The sequence below is a fragment of the Prionailurus viverrinus genome, chromosome C1, assembly GCF_022837055.1.
Source record: "Prionailurus viverrinus isolate Anna chromosome C1, UM_Priviv_1.0, whole genome shotgun sequence".
NCBI classification, from domain to species: domain Eukaryota; kingdom Metazoa; phylum Chordata; class Mammalia; order Carnivora; family Felidae; genus Prionailurus; species Prionailurus viverrinus.
This window is the reverse complement of record NC_062568.1, coordinates 179192074-179209530: the sequence shown is the minus strand read 5'-3', so window position 1 is coordinate 179209530 and position 17457 is coordinate 179192074. Positions and strand designations below refer to the sequence as shown.

General features: G+C 52.2%; 1 protein-coding gene across 10 annotated transcripts; it reads right to left on the bottom strand.

The window, feature by feature from the left end:
* Positions 1 to 1027: 1027 nt before the first annotated feature.
* PTCH2 (patched 2) lies at positions 1028 to 16318 on the bottom strand. Of its 10 annotated transcripts, XM_047872454.1 has the most exons (22): positions 15910 to 16236; positions 15271 to 15463; positions 9466 to 9655; positions 9290 to 9359; positions 9008 to 9099; positions 8189 to 8384; positions 7476 to 7597; positions 7180 to 7327; positions 6969 to 7100; positions 6723 to 6878; positions 6546 to 6638; positions 6082 to 6207; positions 5870 to 5988; positions 5407 to 5755; positions 4949 to 5261; positions 4715 to 4857; positions 4448 to 4628; positions 4037 to 4317; positions 3790 to 3927; positions 2411 to 2553; positions 2227 to 2326; positions 1028 to 1817 (listed from the first exon to the last, which is right to left on the bottom strand). In XM_047872454.1, the coding sequence occupies exons 1-22, from the start codon at positions 15979 to 15981 to the stop codon at positions 1551 to 1553; spliced, it is 3624 nt and encodes a 1207-aa protein (XP_047728410.1). In that variant the 5' UTR covers positions 15982 to 16236; the 3' UTR covers positions 1028 to 1550. The 10 variants fall into 10 exon arrangements, with proteins under 10 accessions (XP_047728410.1, XP_047728408.1, XP_047728407.1 ...); XM_047872452.1 differs by having other exon boundaries at positions 6723 to 7100; positions 15910 to 16240; XM_047872451.1 differs by having other exon boundaries at positions 5407 to 5988; positions 15910 to 16240.
* Between the last annotated feature and the right edge of the window lie 1139 nt (positions 16319 to 17457).

The window sequence follows — 17457 nt, the reverse complement described above, 5'->3', positions numbered from 1 at the left end:
TCCACTCAAAAGCCCCTCCACCCAGGCACTATTGGCTTGAAATCCAGCCTCCATCCCTTGCACCCCCTATTTTAGGTTCAAAGCCAACTACTCAAGGTCTTTTTAGGCATTTATTTTAGTGTTGATTCAACTGCTATAGGTTTGTTCATGTATTTAATTAAATGAATTTATTTTATATTTAGTCAGAACATGATTTTCTGGCCTTTAGCCTGGTGGGTGGGGTATAAGAAGGCAGTGGTTGTTCCTGGTGAGTGAGTGGCTGGAACCCACTGTGCATATTTGTATCACTTGAGACTGAGACCTGGAATAGTTTGAGGAAAGATAATAAAAGACCTCCCTCACCTCATAGGGTGAGGTGCTGTAATCTGGCCCAGAAGTGTGGCCAGAATCTTCTAGCCCTCTGTATAAGAACAGAACAGGTAGCTTAACTATAGCACCTCACTGGCCACTAGCACAATCTCAGTTTCTGGACAGATCCCCCTGTGGATCCCCTGGCTGTCTGGCCAAAGGTGCCTCTGGGGCACCAGGCTGCTGATTTGCAGAGGCCTCTTGCCTTGGAAGATGGTCTAGACATAAACTCCTAAAATGTCTCCCCAGACCTTGCTATTCCCATCTGTTTCACTTGGCTACTTTCTCTATCTGCTTCCATTTTACCTTCTACCTGTTGCATGGCTCTGCCCCCGCCCATCCCCCCACCCCCCACCCTCCACCATGCTGCTGAAACAGAGAGGTGTGCAGGGCTGGATTATGATGGCTCTGAAAGCCACACAGCAGTGTCACCAAAAACATTTGTATCATTTGGTATACTAAGCACTTACCCCAGGTCCTGTTACCAACTATATGACCACAGTATATTTGTTGAATATGACCTTCACTTGCCAGGTGAATAAATAGACCAACATTACGTGACAAAAATTTAGAACCTGGGGCCCTTCCGTTTCAGGACTAGAGTAGCCCCAGGAACTTAGACCATGATACCTCTAGTTGCAAACTCCCAAGTTTGTTTGAAAGAAAAGCACCAAAGTCATTTGAGATAAGTTCATATAGAATATATTTCACTCTTTAAAAATAAAACTTTCAGCATAGCTAAAATCTATACAAACTACAAAAATAAACCTCTTCATATAAATAATTTACGTGGTAGAAGGAGGACAGATACAGACGGCCTACTCAGGAGTTACCAAGCAGTGGGGGGCCAGGACTAGCAAAGGGTGCTAGAGGATCCCCCAGGCTTGGCCTGTGAGGGGCCAGTAGCACATGGGAGGGCGGGGAGAAAAGGGATGAACCGCAGCCTGAGGTGCTGGCTTCTACCCCCACGCAGAAAGGCACAAACAGAACCAGGTGTGCAAGGCTGTTCTCCCAGCCCAGAGGGTGCTGGTTTTGCATGGGTATCAGGGAGGTCTGTGATGGCTGAGGCAGGAAAGGGAACGCAGGCAGACAGCAGCAGCAGCAGGGCTCTCCAGGTGTCTGTCCTGCATTCAATAACCCACCAACTGCTTCCCAGTGACTTCATGTGACCCAAGCAGGGTCTCCATGCTTCAGGTGCTCTATCACCCAGTGGCTGGACATGGTCCCCTAGAACTGAGGTTGTTGGAGCCGCTGGCAGCTGGTGTGGCAACAGGGGACCAAGTGGGTTCATCAGAGGCTGGGTGGATGTAGGCACCAGGCAGCGGGGGTGGGTGGAGGGCCACTGTCATGGAGGTAGTCACTCTGGCAAAGCTCTGGGGCAGGGTGGGGGACAACCCCCACCTGAGTCCTCCTTCCCGTGGAGCTGGAGGGCTGAGGACCTCTGGGCTCTCCTTGTATATCTGTACCACCTGGGGGAGACACCACTCCCAGTGAGCCCAGGGGTACCAGGACTTCAGTCCCCTTCAGCAGCTCACTGGTGCATCACTCTGATTGTTGGGAATTTGTGGCCCTTGTTGGCTTCCAGCAGCAAATAAGAGCTGACAAGGGACAGGATGTCAAGGCCTGGGACAAACTCTGCATGTTGCTCTTGACCCTAAACACTAAGGTGGGTCCCATAAAGAAGCCAGGAAAGTTGAGGGACAGAGGCATGGTGTTTGCGCAAAGGGAGAGGCTGCCACCCTCGGTTGACCTCAGGGGGAGGGTCCTTGTGAATTGAGCCCTGTCTTTTGGCCAATGAGATTTTGTCCTGGCTCTGTCTCTTCCCTTGCCTGTCCCACCCCATCCCCTGGGCTGGAAGCAGGGGGAGGGTATGGTCACCTCTGGTGGGGGGCCCAGGATGGACAGCAGCACAGGCAGCAGCATGAGCCCATGGAGGAGGCCCAGGAGTGTGAGCACTGTCAGCACCACGAAAAAGTACCTGTGTGGAGGTAAGTGGTCAGCCTGGGTAGCCCCTGTGGCCAGTACAGGCAGGCCCTACCTCCTTGCCCCATGCCTCCCCTACCTTATGATGAAGTCAAAGTTCGAACCAGCAAGCATAAGCAGACCCAGCAATGTGGAGACGGCCCCATCGGTCACGGGAGCAAATGTGTGCTCTAGGGCACAGGCAGCCCGCAGGTTCCGGCTACCCTGGGTGGTCAGGAAGCCCTGGGGGAGAAAGGAGGCCCTATAGCTGCTCATTGGCCAGCCATGCCCTCAACTTCTCATCTGTCCCTAAGGCTCACAGGTCAGGTAAACTGAGCTCCTGGAAACTATCCAGGAAGTATGCATGGGTCTATTTATTTATTTTTGCATGAGTCTATTTAAGTAACACTGTATACATATGTCTGGTGAGACACAGAGATGTCTAAAATCGTTGGCAAACAGAGCCCGTCACCTGTTTTTGTAAATAAAGTTTAGTTGAAACACTGCCACACCCACTCATTTACATATATCTATGGCTGCTTTAGTGCTACCTCTGCAGAACTTCTACAGAGACACTGTGACCTGCCAAGCCTAAAATATTTCCTGTCTGGCTCTTTACAGAAAGTTTGCTGATCCTGGGTCCAGAAGGATGGACACCAAATGGTCACAGTTACTTGTTTGGATGGGATTTCAGAGGATTTCTAATTCTTTCTTTGTACCTCTCTGCGTGCTGACTTTTCCCTCCTTCAAGGTTCTTATATATTGTTCTTACAATCAGAATAATAACAGGGCTATTATGGTGGAAAAAAGGGAGCTGTCTGTGGGGTCTAACTACAGCTGGTCTGTGGCCCCCACCTCTGCTCCCACTCCTCCTCTGCCAGAGAACACAGAGCTGTGGGAGAGGCTGAGCCTACCTCACTTCTACCATCTTTTTCTTGGAAGAATCCTTCATTTGCCCCACATTGCCATCCAGCTACCACCCCCCATTTCTCTGATCCCTTCACGGTAAAGCCATCCAAAATAATTGTTGGTTCCTGTTTTCTCACTTTCCATTCTGTCCCCACTTTGGTCAGGCCTTTGTCCCGTCCTCTCTGCTGAAATGACTGCTTATTTCGTTGTTTACATGTTTATTGTTTATCTTTACCCTCTAGAATATAAGCTCCTTGAAGGTAAAGCCTGTCTGTACTGGTATTATATCCCCAAATCTTGTTGTAAATTGGTTTGTGTGTGTATGTATGTATGTATGTAATCTCTATACCCAGTGTGGGGTTCAAACTCACATCCCTGAGATCAAGAGTCCCACGCTGTATGGACTGAGGCAGCCAGGCGCCCCTGTATCCCCAATTTTTTTTTTTTTTGCGTCCAAACAAGGCTTTGAAACCAATCCTTAAATAGTACCTAGCACATAGTAGGTGCTTGACAAATATTTGCCTGACACTGAATTAGCTGGCCCACCCATCCCCCAGTGCCTGTGCTCACCAGAGCCACATGGACTGTGAACTCGACACCAATGCCTACAGAGGCCACAAGGATCACCACAGGGATGGCACTCAGTTTGATGCCCAGGAAACCCATGATGCCAAAGAGCTCCACAGTCATCATCGCCAGGACCAGTACCTGGGGAAGGCAGGGCTCACTCAGGCTCCTGGGAGAAGGGATAACGGGCTGGGCAGGACAGGGGTGGGGAGCCATGGGTCTCTCTTGCCCCATCCCTGCAAGGACTCACTATGAGACCAGCTGTCCAGGGATTGAGCAGCAGCAGGGCACAGACGAGGAAAGTGCATACCAGCAGGATGCAGATAGCCAGCAAAAAGTAGCGCCGCAGGCCCAGATACTGCTCCCAGAAGAGGAAGGGGGAGCCACTGGGGTAGGCACGCACCCCGGCCCGGCCTGCCTCGGTGCACGCTGCTCGGGCCCCCTCAATGGCCTCCACGAAGTCCGCAGTCTTCTGGAGGCCATGCAGTAGGAAGGGGAACTGGGCAAATTCCAGGGGCTGGGCCGCCGGGACTGTGGAGGGTAGGGAGCAGCAGGGAGAGGAGGGGTGGCCAGTGAGCACAAGGAGGAGAGGGCAGGGCCTTAGGATAGGGCCTGTGTGGGCCCAGGCTGAGGCTCTTGTTGGGCTTCCCCCCAGACTCACTGCGAAGGTTCTCCCCCGTAGTGTCATATTTGTCGTGCAGCCACTCGGGAGGTGGGGGGTAGAAGTTGGCCTGTGAGGCTGCCAGGCCCAGTGGGTCACTGCTTACCCACATGGTCAGCCCCACGTAGAAGAGTTCGGGTGGGATCAGCCCCTCCTTATCTACTAGCTTCCTTGTGGTCAACTGCAGAGGCAGAGAGAGCTGAAGGCCTGGGCCCGTAAGGCCTAGAGCCTCTCTGTGCTTCCTGACCCTTCCAGCCCCCTTCCAACCTGGCTGAAATCCAGAGGCTCTTGGGCATCCCCGGTCTGGATGAGCAGCTTGTAGGCCAGGGCCCCATCCTCAGAGCCATTGCGGCATGAGTGGCGGGTAATGCGCCCAGAAGCCCAGTCCTGGTCAAACGCGGCCTGGATTCCTAGGGGAGAACAAGGTAGGGTACAGTCAGCCTGCAGCCCTGGGGGCTTCTGCCCGCAACAGCCCCCCCTGCCAGTTTCCTTGCCTCTTACCCTGTAGCCAGTTGCGGTAATAGTGCAGCCAGGTGCGGGGCGCCTGGGTGGCAGGCGGGGGCAGCACGGCCTTGAGAGAACTGAAGCGCTGGTGCAGATCAAAGAGGGCGCGTTGGGAGTGGGCGTAGTCAAAGCCACCCTGTGTCACCAGGGCCACCTCGTACAGGGAGAAGTACCTGAGCTGGGCGCTCAGGAAGGCATGCTCCTTGGTGCCCCGAGGCACCACATCTGTCAGGGCCAGCCCATCCTGCACCAAGGTTGCTCCGTAGAGGCTCAGGCCCAGAAGAGCCCCAAAGAGCACCAGCACCATGGCCTGTGGGAAATGGCAACTAAACTGGAGGCCCAGGGATGTGCCCCAGCCCTCAGGAGGTGGCATGGGCCGTCTACCCTTCTTGGGGCCCAGAGACACTTAAGTCTCTGCCTGGTGCACCCCAACTTCTCCAGGCCTAGAGTCTTACCTTGCTGTGTGACTGGAGCAGCAAGGGTGCAAAATGATAGCGGGCGAAATGAGCAAGATTCCAGCGGGCACAGGGCAGGGAATTGCACGTTGCCTTTTGCCTTGTCCCCTCCTCTTGGCCTAGAAGGTCCCGTGTGGACCCTCCTGGGCTGAAGAGCTCAGAGCCCAGTGGGTCAGAAGGTGGGGGCACCAAGTGGGCCCGGGGAGGCAGGATGGTGACGACATGCTGGCTGCTGGCTTCACAGTGGGCAAAGGCTTGAACTGTGGCAGTCAGGTGGGCAATGCCCACTGGTACTGTCCTATCCCCTAGTTCCTGGGGCAGAATCTGAATCACGCGGGCAGAGCAGGGGCTGGAAGAGGCAGAGAGTGGGGGTGGCAGGTCTGTGGAAATGCTGGTGAGGGGACAGGAAGTGATGGGGCCCGAGGAGATGAGGCCTGGTGGGGTGGGGATGCAGGGACGGTACCTGGAGAAACAGCAGAGCACGTCGAGGCGCTGGCAGTGGCGCCGATGCAGGTCCAGGCTGAGGACCGCCGGGAAGACAAGCATCACGGCTGCAAAGTTGCAGCCAACCACTATGGCCGCCTGGGGGATGCACAAGAGGGACACAAAGGCTGATGAAGCATGCCCCCCGTTTCATGCTCACCCTGAGCCTGGGCCCTGTTCCTGAGGCCTCACCTGCAAGGAGAAGGCCCGCAGTGCAGGGATGGGAACTAGGGCAGCCATGAAGAAGGCAACCATGTGGTTGATGGATGTGAGTGCGACGCTGGTACCTGTGCGCCGCAGACACTCGCCTGTGCGCTCCTGCCAGGACAGGGGAGGAGCCATGGGTCTTCAAGGTAGAGCGAAGGGGAAGCTTGGGAGCTTGGGATGGCAGAGGAGGGACAATAACCACACGGCAGCTAACAGGTATTGAGTACTGTACACGTGTCATGCACATTGTTCTAAGCACTCAACCTGAGTTATCACCGATCCTCACAACAACCCTCACGACACCAGCACTATTATTACCCCTGTTTACAGATGAGGAAAACTGAGGCACAGACAGGTTAATTACCAGCGCAAGGCCACCTAAGCCAAGAGGCTCTTAACCCTATGCTAAACCGCTTCAGATGAGCCCAGGCTGGAGAACGAGGCCTCACCTGGAGAGGGGTGCCAGGTGGAGCCTCTGTGAAGGCATGTGCCAGCAGGAATATGTCATCCACACCGATGCCCAGTGCCAAGAAGGGCAGCACCTGGAGGGGCACAGGGGTGGGCAGCTGGAGGAACTGAGGAGCCTGGACTGTGGACCCCAAGTGTGCCCTGTAGTCCTGGTGTACCTGGGTAGTGGCAGCGTTGAAGGCGATGCCAAGCAGGGCACAGAGCCCGAGGCCCGAGGCCACTGCCAGGGCTACCAGCAGCACCCCTGCAAGGCCTACAGCACCCTGGGACTGGGCACAGTCCCAGCGCAGCATCGTCACACAGGCATAGGCTAGCTGTGGGGAAGGAGGGCACAGTCTTGGAAAGCAGCTTCCTGGCTGAGCACCGGGCAGAGGGTGGGGTAAGGTGCCGGGAGCAGGACCCACCATGAGCAGATAGCCTCCCACCACACGGGCAGCACTGACTTCAGAGAAAGCATGCAGGATGTCATCCAGGGTGGTGGAGGAGAAGGCGTGGATCTGCTGGGATGAATTCTGAGGCAGGGCCTCCTGGGCCAGCTGGAGAGACAGGGTGGATCTGAGGGGCAGGAGGAGGGAGCGGCCTCAGGGCGCTGCCCTTGCCTTTCTGCACACTGACCTGCACAAAGCGCCGCTGCCAGGCCCTCAGCACTGTGCCAGCCTGCTCCTCGCTCCAGCCGATGTCGTGTGTCTGGTAGTCGCCTCGGAAGTGCTCATACAGCTGGCGGGGACTCATCAGCAAGAAGGTGCTCTGCAGGGCTTCTGCCCTGGTGAGGGGTAGAGGAGAGTTGGGGGGCAGAGCTGGCCTGAACGCCCAGCAGGAGCTGTACAGGGGGGTTTTGCCAGAGCCGCCTAGAATCAGAGTGTGGATTCCCATGCCTGGGGCCCCCTTACCAGGCCCCATGAAGGCCCTACCTTAGCAGCTGTCCTTGGGCGTCTCTGGCCATGCCCCCCAGCAGCAGTTCCTCCTGCCAGTGCATGAACTTGTGGGAGAAGCCATGGCAGCCACCGTTCAACTCCTGAGCCACATTGGGAGCCTAGAGGGGGACAGGAGGGGGGTTTATTATTCAAGGCTCTGGCTCTGGGTTAACTCGGGGTCCCTGGGCTGGAACCATGCCTGCCATGGGGTTCCATAGCCTGAAGTGTAGATAAGTATTCTCCTGAGTTTCTTGCCTACTCTGAGTCTCTTGCCTAATAGTGAACAGCTATTATCCTGCAGAGAGGAGGCCACAAGAGGGAGAAGAGGCCTGGAAATAGGCTTCTGGGAAGCGCTGGAGTAACTTTGGTGGGTTTTGGAAAAAGGTTCACATTCACAGGGCCACAGAGACACTCAGGAAACTAGGTATGATACTTGTGCTTAGCTAATTGGTCCTCAGTTTCTCTGTACAAATCTATTTTGATGAAGTCCAGGTTTTCTGGACTTAGAAAAGGACCAAGGGATTCATATACCACTTGAAGGTCCCTTAGGAGAACCGAATGGAAAGGGTATTCAGGTATCTAGCACAGTGAGGGCAGGGTAACAATGTCCAGAAAATGGGAGACAGAGCACAATCTGCTCTCTCAGAACATATGAGGAGGGAAAAGGGAAGAAAAATAGCCTTTCCCTGGCAAACCCGGCTGGAACCCACCTGCTTGCTGTGATGGTTAGGGGCAGTAGGTGGGCAGTGGAGGTCATCAGGGTGCAGACAGGGCCGCCCCACATAGGCCTGGCCCACCTGTGCCTTGTCTAACAGCTCCCGGAAGCCCTCAAGGGAGGCAAAAGGGCCCAGCTCCTTGAGCAGCTGCTCTGGATCCAGGTTGGTCCACTGGATGTCAGGACGACCACTGAGGGGAGAGCCCATGGTTGGTGAGGATAAAGGATCAATTCCCTCCCTCCAAAATGCTGCTAGGGGACCCCTGCTGTACCCTACCCTCCTCCTAGCTGTTCATTTGTCCCTCCATATGAAGGGTGTGCAATGTTGAGCTTCCCAGAGCTCCCAGGCTACACCAGCTTACCAGGTTGCTGTAGTGAGATGGAGGACAGATAGTACTTAATACATGGACAAGGCCAAGAAAAAGCCCCACTGAGTCCCTTCCCAAGCATCTATCTTTGGTTCTAATACATAACCATATGGGCACCTGCCTGTAACAGGTTTTCTTTTTAGTCTGGCAACAGCTTAGCTGATACCTAGTTAACTCTCCCGTGCAAAGTCTCTTTCTGGGGATCTTTTTTTCTCCTTCATTCAGATCTTTGTTCTGTTTTGTCTAAATAAGGCCAGTGTGCCTTTCCTTCAGAGGAAAGGAGAAGGTGGATGTGGAGAGAGCCCTGGGGCAGTCTGGCCCTGGCCTGACAGGTAGTTTAGGCCCTTAGTAAGGTTTTGATCATCATCTTTACTCCCACCCTCTCTTCTGCTGGGAAAGTCCCGGCCTAGGAAGCAGGGCCTGGGAGCAGCTGTGGTGGCACTCACGGCAAGTAGGCAGAGCCCCCTTGGAGTTTGGCTCCCTCCCAGAAGCAGTCGAGGGGGGTGAGGATCACGCACGGAAACAGCTTCTCAATCATCTGCCAGGGACATCCCAGGCCACATCAGTCCTGTCCCTGGGCTCCTTTCTCCACAATCTCTGTAGAATGCCCTCTGCAACCCCCTCCCCTCCCCTCCTGACTTTTAGCCTCCCCATCTCCGAGAACCTTCCCCTGCTGCAGAAAAGGTTCCACCTTGACCCCATCTCAAAGAACAGCTCAGGGTACTCACCCGCTCAATCATTCCATTTTCAATTAGGGGAATTCCTGACTTGTAGCAGATTTTATTCAAATCCCAGGACCTGGAATAGCCAGGGCACAAGAGATCAGCAGAAGAGGCAGATTCCCATGCCAGCTCTGCCACAGCATGCCTCACTCCCAGCTGCTCAGGGACTCAGCCAGACTCACTTTCCATAGAGTGATACTTGCACTTTACTGGCTGCAAGGGCTGCCTGGAGGTGGAGGCCCAGTGCCTCAGGCGTGAGGATGTTCTCCCCCTCCTGGTGTGGGGTCTGTATCAACATCTGGGAGGTGTACGCAGCCTCTTCCCCCAGCTTCTCCTTGGTGTAATGCAACTCCTGGCTCACCCGGCTGCCCACTGCCAGAGACAGAGAGAAAGCTGGGGAAAAGAGCTTTAGTGGATTGGAGCTCTGGGGAATGTGGGACCCTAGCCTGCTGAGGCTTCCCAGGAAAAGTGGGAGAAGTGCTCTGAAAGGAGCCCCTACTTTCCCCCTGATGGCCATTCTGACTCCACAGGCTCCTGGCCCTCTGGCTGGAATCTGGAGCTTTGCAGGGAAGTGAGAGACCTCAGTTGTATGGCTCTATGGAATTCTTGTGTCGTCTAAGATTTAAGCATGAATCAGGTTGGCTAGGTTTGGAGCAAATAACTTCAAAATGACAGGTCAGTATGAGTTGGGTTGGGGCTGTGGTTTTGGAGGTATCCTGGTAAAGGAGCCCTCACTCAGTCCCTCTCTGCTCTGGTAAGGAATACAAGGAGGGACAAAAGGGACCAATAGAGAGGTTGCCATTGGGAGGGTCTTCTAAAAGAACAGATCTAGTGCTAGGACTGGTTCTTAGTTCAGGTTGTCCCAGGCAATGTTTTATAGCCATACATCTTTTTGCAAATTGTTCTGCCAAGAGGGTGGGGATGGAAGTGCCTGGTAATAATGGGCCCTGTGGTGGCACAGGTGAGAGGGAGGATCAGATAGTCTTTCAGTGTGACACTGTCAACATACTGCTTCCACTCATGCAAGAAGTACCTGGAATCAGCTCAGGTACCCTGGCAGAGGTGACAGCAACATGGACCAAGGGGAAGAAAACGTTCCTAGATCCCTTTCACCAGTCTCACTGTCCAGGCAACAGGGAGACCCAGCGCCAGGCCTGCCTTAGTCTCCTTGATCTTGGCAACCCTCAAGTCCAGCACTGTACTGGCCACAGAGTCATGGTCTCTAACTGGGGCCTAGCAGGGGAGGGGTGCTGTGAGGGGATATGGCCTGCCTGTGGTTTGGAGGAGGGCAAGGGCAAGTGCCAAATCACTCCTGAGGCTTTATGGACTTGGTCTGGGCTTAGGCCCAGTTCTGCTTCCACCTGTCCAGGACCTCTGCCTGTTGGTCACTGCCATTCCTGGGGCCCACATGTATATCTTCTCTGAGGCGCCAGCCCCATCGGTGATCATCGTGGTCCCCCATCTCTTTTTCTTTTTTTGCTTTATTTTAGACAGAGTGTGTGAGAGTGCCTATGTGCTCACACTGGGGCAGGGTGGGGGCATGCAGAAGGAGAGAAAGAATCCCAAGCAGGCTTCGCCCTGTCAGCACGGATCCCACCACCCTGGGATCATGACCTGAGCTGAATTTGAGTTGGATGCTTAACCCGCTGAGCCACGAAGGTGCCCCTTCCAATCTCTTTTTCAAGCCCATATAATCTCCTTAGACTCATGAGAGTCCCAAACCCTTAGTAGCAAACCCCCAACACAGATTTGCCCATCTGCTCACATTTTCCCACTCAAATCACATTCCTGGCCCTCTCTCACGAATGTAGCCTCCCATAGCCATGCTGCCTGCTTCCACATATTTTTCTTCCTTTTCTGACTCTCCTTCCTCCCCAGGCTTGTACTGTACTACAGTGTTTATTTCACCAGGCTTAGGCCAAACCTGCTACAAGGAGGGACAGGAGGGGACAAAAATAAGCTCTTCATAGTAAGTGAGTTTGCTGAGGGGAGGGAGGCACAGGAGAAGGAAGGAACCCAGAGAGGGCTATCAAGAAAGCAAGAGAGGGGTGCCTGGGTGGCTCAGTCCATCCAACTTTTGGTTTCGGCTCCAGGTCATGATCTCACAGTTTGTGAGTTCTAGCCCTGTATCAGACTATCAGACTCTGTGCTGACAGCGTGGAGCCTGCTTGGGATTCTCTCTCTCTCTCCCTCTCTCTCTGCCCCTACCCTGCTCACTTACTCTCTCTCAAAATAAATAAACTTAAAAAAAAAAAAAGAAAGCAAGAGAAATACTGGCAATGTAAAGCATAACATCAAAGAAAATAAGGAATCCTAAGAAAAAATGAGGAAAAGCAAAAGGTAAACTTCTGCTGACAACAATGATGATGATAGACATGAGGACAGATGAACTGGGATGTATTCTGCGGGCAAGAAGAGACAGCAGGTGGAAGGGAGAGCCTGGAAACTCTGTACAGACCTGGGTTTGAGCCTTGGCTCTGACACTTAGTCTGTGCTTTGGGAAAATTACTTAGTCTCTCTGACCCTCAGTTTCCTCATCTGTCAAGTGGGGACAATACCTACCTTGGTAGAATTAGCATCAATGCAGGCAAAGCACTAACTGCCCAACACATAGTAGGTACAGACAAGAATTGTTATTTAATAGCTGCTGGGAGAGAGACTGTGGGACAGAAAAACGAGAAAGAACTTGGAGTAACAAAGATTGAATGGGGAGGAAGTAGGAGAAAAGAAGGAGATGTTAAAATCAAGTCTGTTGAATGCTTTTGTGCCTTTACAAAAGAGAGAATATAACTGGTTAGCCAGCATGGAAAAAGAACCCACCTTATATGTAATCCTGTAAGTGTGAATTAAAACAGCAGTAAATTACTGTCTATCAAACTAGCAAAAATAAAAAAAAAAATTGATAGCACTCATTGCTGGCTCACAGGAGTGGACTCTTCCTACCACCAAAGTGTAATTTGGTATGATATTTGGGGGAAAGCAATATTGTAATATGTATCAGACCTTGAGAAATGTTCGTAATCCTTGGTCCAGAAATTCTCCATGCAAGGGCCTATAAGCAAAGACATAGGCTTTCTTGGAGTGAACTGGGAGCCATGGTAGCTTTTGAGCAGAGAAGTGAGATGACCTTTTTCATCACTGAACAATACATTCTGGAGCTGAACTGTGAATGAATAGGAATTGGCCAGGGAAGAAGGTCAGGAAAGGGCATTCTGGGCCAAGTTATGTGTAGGGAACTGTCAAAGACTCAGCATTGCTGAGTGAAAGAGAGAAAATGCTAGAGAAGAAATCAAGTTAGGTTGCGAGGGCCTAGAATGTGTGCTAAGGAACTGGATTCTGGAGTCTCCCCAGACCCTAATAGAAAGTGGTAGAAGGACTCTAAGCAGGGGATGGACTTGGCCAGATTTATATACACCACAGGAGGGCAGTGTAGAGGCAGAGTTGAAGGTGAGGCTTGCAGAAGATTGGTCACTTCTCTAACAGACTTTGATTTTGTTGGCCATTCTCTGAAAGGCCCAGTGATTCAGGGCAGCTGGATCCCTCCCCAGCCTCAGGGGGGTGGAATTTGATTAGTTAATCACAGTAATTCCATTGCCTTTGCCAAGTGAAGGGTTTAGGCATATGAAGCTACACAGTTCTTGCCAAAGTGACCAAATGGGAAGTCGGCTGGGGGGCTTCTGGTAAAATTTCCCTCACTTCCAAAATTTCCCCCAGACAGGACGGGATGACGTCCCTTTTCTGACACTGCAATAGCCACTTGGGACAAGGAGGTGGTAAGCCTGAGGACAAAAGGCCAACATGCTGAACAAGGCAGAGGAGAAGACAGGAAGAACCTGTGTCCTTACTGATGTCCTTAGGTTTTGAATTAACCATCCTGGAACTTCTCTACTGTGTACTACCAGATTTCTTGTTACAGGGATAATAAATCAATCTTCTTCCTTCCTTCCTCCACCCTCCTTTCCTTTTTTTTCTCTTTCACGTGGCTAAAAGCATATCAAATGATACAATCAGGAGTGTACTACCAGAGACTGAGAAAGGCCTCATCTAGAGCAATGGCCACATGGGTGGAAAGGAGGAGTCTGTTATGAGAAAGGTTAACAAAGAAGAATTTGCTGGCTTAGTAACCAGTTAGGTAAGCAAGAAGAACTGAGGCTGACTCCCAAGGTTTCAGCCTTGTGTCTTTGAGTGGATAGTCGTTCCACCAATTGATATGTTGCATCCTGCCTTCTAGATAGAATGGCTACATGTTCCTTCTTTTCAGGGATAGCTCCAATTTCAAACCATCTCTCTCACTGTTCCTGTAAGTATCGGTTGGGCTATGTGTTGTGTTTTTTTATTTTAGAGGTCAATCTATCTCTGGGCCTTTTAGCTTTAAAGTTGATCAGGAAGGACAAGTTACTTTCCAAGTCTCTCACCATGGCAAAGTTGTAAGGGACCCTGAACTCTGGTCCAGAACTCTGATAGCCAGTGAGTGTCCTGCTTCTTTCTTTGCTTCCTGTATTAGCAAAACAGGAAAGGAATAGAGAAATACTCTTCAGTCCTCACCATGATCAGCTCCTCATTGCCTAGGGCATTGCTGGGAGAAGCCTCAACTATAGATGTACAGAGACAAGATCAGGTCAGGATCATTGCTTTGACCTCACCCCCAGCTCTAGCTGATATAGGACACAGCAGGATTCTGAAATAAAGGAAAAAGCCCTAGGAATTGGATACCACCCTCTAATATCATCCTTCCACAAACAGCAGAAAAAATCTGGTGGGATCTAGCTTGTCCTGTGCTGGAGTAATAGGAGAGAAGATAAGGAACAGGAACATGGAGGTTCAAGCAGTGTTTAGATGGGAAAGCTCTGGGAAATGGAGAAAGAGGAAGAGGGGAGAGACAGCTTCTATTGTAGCAGGAAATCCAACAGTCATTTGGGACCACCCAGGCAGCAGTGGTGTGTGGGTGGGGGTATGTGTATGTGCGTGTATGCACATGTGTGTCCTGGGGCTGGGGGCAGGCAGGCAGGCACAGAGAAACATCTGCTCTGGACCCCAGGGCTGGCCTAGAGTGGGTATGTATGTGTGAGCCTGCAGAGGGCTGGGGCAGGGTGGGGATGGGGTGTGGGAGCCCAACAGGCAGGCGGGCAGGCTCCAAGAAACATCTGCTGTGCATCCTAGGGCTTGCCAGTGTTTGAAATAACTCAAGGGTGTGAGACTCTAACCTGGCCCTGCCTTTGGGTGTGGGCCAGGGCTGGGGGAGGTTTGGGGGAGGCCACAAATGCAAATTTCCCAGGAAAGACCAGGTAAGAGTTTGACTCTATTGAAGGGCTAACATATGAAACCAGGCCTCAGGAAAAAAGAGTTATGCCAAAATTATTAATAAGAAACCATCTTTAACGCTTCCATTAGGAAGTGAGGATTTGGTTGCATCTGACTCCACTGTTGCCTCAAAGTGCAGACCCTGTGCCGCTTTTTCCCACTAATTGCAGGGGGCCTAGGTGCATGGGACCTCTCCATGGAGGCTTGCCAGATGATATACTCAGTTTCCCCAGCCCAGTTCTAATTTTCCAGATTCTCCTGGTTAGGTGTGATCTCTCCTTGCCTTCTCTTATTCAATGTAATCACATTCTGCTCTACATTATATTGCATCCTAACACATATTTTACTTTCCTTGCTACTGAAAGATGGGTCTTAGTTTGGTTGCCTTTACAAACCCTGCCATGCCATAAAAAATACACATAAAAAGTTGGCAATAATTGCTAAATAAACACACACATGCTCACAGATAACTATTCTATATACCTATCCACAGGACTCCATCATCTGCAGATGTCCATTTACAGGTGTGGGAGGGAGCACTGCTCCCAGACGCCCAGGCTTTGGCAGACAGGTACCCCTTCCAGACCCAGAGCCAAGCCCACTAGAACTCAGTAGTCAGCTCCTCACGCTGTTCTTGTCTTAGGCTCACCATATCCAAGCAGCTATGACTAGTGTCCACAACTCACCTTCCACCCAGAGCTGTTCTAGGTCTGTCTCAATGATGGCCACACGGAGACCCAGTGCCAGGGCTCCAAAGGCCAACAGGCCCAGGAAGAGCACTTTGCCACAGTGTCTCTGGATCCCGCAGCCCAGAGAGAAGAGCAGGCCCTGGAAGTAAGCACGAAGCCAGAGTGGAGCCTTTAGGCTCCCAGCTAGGATCTGGGATGGAAAGAGAAGGGTCAGCCAGGCATTACTGCAACAATGCATGAAATCCTTCCTTTTTCTCCTTATGTACACCCTCTGCCCAAGCCCTAGCTTCTTGCTTTCTGGATGCAGGACAGGTAGGACCTACAGAGACACAGGCCCAAACTTGGAAAAGATTTAACTCTATTCCCTGCCACCCACCCAATACACACCCAAGGAAGGCACAGACCCCTTTTCTGAGAGTAGAATACATATACATACATCTGTTTTCAGGTGGACAGAGGTGAACCCCAGACACACTCTCACCGGCCAGATGTTGAGGAGACACAGAAAGGCACACACACCCTTAAGGGGTGGGCAATAACACCCTGCACTTTAGAGACATCACACCTTGCTGAGTGACAGACCTGGGGTCTCTAGACCTGGTCCCAATCTTTCTAACCCGTTTCCACTCCACTCACCTGGGGTGATGCGGCTCGAGCTGGGGGTGTATAGACAGGGGGCAGCTCCTGGAGTGGCGGCGGCCCAGCCATGCTGGCGGGGATGGGGGGCGTGGGCGCCCCCAACTCGCGTTATCTGGGATTCTCCATAGGCTGGCCTGGTACCCCTGTACTGCGGGGCCCGGCGTCGGGACTCAGTGGGGCCGCTTAGACGCGGCGTGGGTGAGGGGTGGGATGCTGGTGAGCAGCGGCGGCTGTGAGGGGGAAGAGCGCAAGGAGATGCGGGTGCCGGAGTCAGTCCCGCGTTCAGGCAGAGCAACCGGCCCGCGACAAGCCGCGCGGCAAGAGGTGGAGAACGCAGTGAGGAGGAGGCGTCCTTAGCCCCAGAAAAAGGGAGAGGGCCGGGACGACGCCCTCCCATTGGCTGAGGGATCCGTAAATTACTCGGAGCCGCGCGGCCGGATCTGCTGCTAGGCAACGGCGCCGCGGGTGGGGGCGGGGCAGGAGACCACCCAGGCAGGGCCACCCCACGCCTTGCTTCCCCAGCCGCCTGCGGGGCCCTGGGGGAGAAGCAGGGAGGGAGATCCCGAGGACGCACGGCGCTGGCCAAGTATGAGCTAGGAGACGCCAGTGCTGAGAAAGGGTATCTGCTGACTGACCCGCCAAGACCCAAAGACTCCTTTTCGCTCTTTTCTGCCTCCACACTTGCCCCTTTCAGTCCACTCTCCACTGAAGCCAGAGTTATCTCTCTAAAATGGAAATTTGATGATTGCTCTAGAACACAAAGCCCTTTTGGAGCGCGGAGCCCTGCATGATCTAACTAAAGCCTCTCTCATAGTTCCTTCACACCCACCCGATGTTCTTTCCAGCCCTACAGAGTTACATGTAATTTCCTAAAGGCACCATGCTATTCCAGGCGTTTCTGCCTTTGTACGTGTTGTGGCCCTGTTGTCTTGGCAGACAACCTTCAAAACAACATGAATCGGTCATCTCTCTTTGAAGCCTTCCTTGATTCGCACTTCCGCCTGATGTAGTTGCTTCTTTCATTGTGCTCCTTATAACTAGACAGTAAGTAGGTGCTCAATTGTTGAGTAAATCACTGCGAGTTGGAGAAACCAGGGTGGAAAGGACTGGAAACGGAATAGTTCCTTTATTAAGCTTTCATCAACTATCCTGAGTACCGTTTCTGCCAGGTTTCTGAATGATTAACCCTGAGTGGCAGAGGAGGGTAAAATCGATATTCTGACATGTAAGGTTTGGAAAAGAGAAAGATAATCTCCAATAAACTCATTACTCTAACACAACCACTACTCTCTCGGCCAATTTCTTGGTCAGTTCTTCCAGACTTGTTTACCATTACATCATTAACATTACATTGTTACTACATAGTCTTTGTATCAATTATTTGGAGAATGTCCTTAGGACAGATTCCCAGAAGTGAGGGTGTTGGGTCAAAAAGCATGAACATTTTTATGGCTCTTGCTACACATTGCCAAACTGCTTTTTGTGTCAGTTAACATTATTTCCAGAGCCTCAGTCCTGGGGAAAGGGAAATTTCAGACTGAGGGG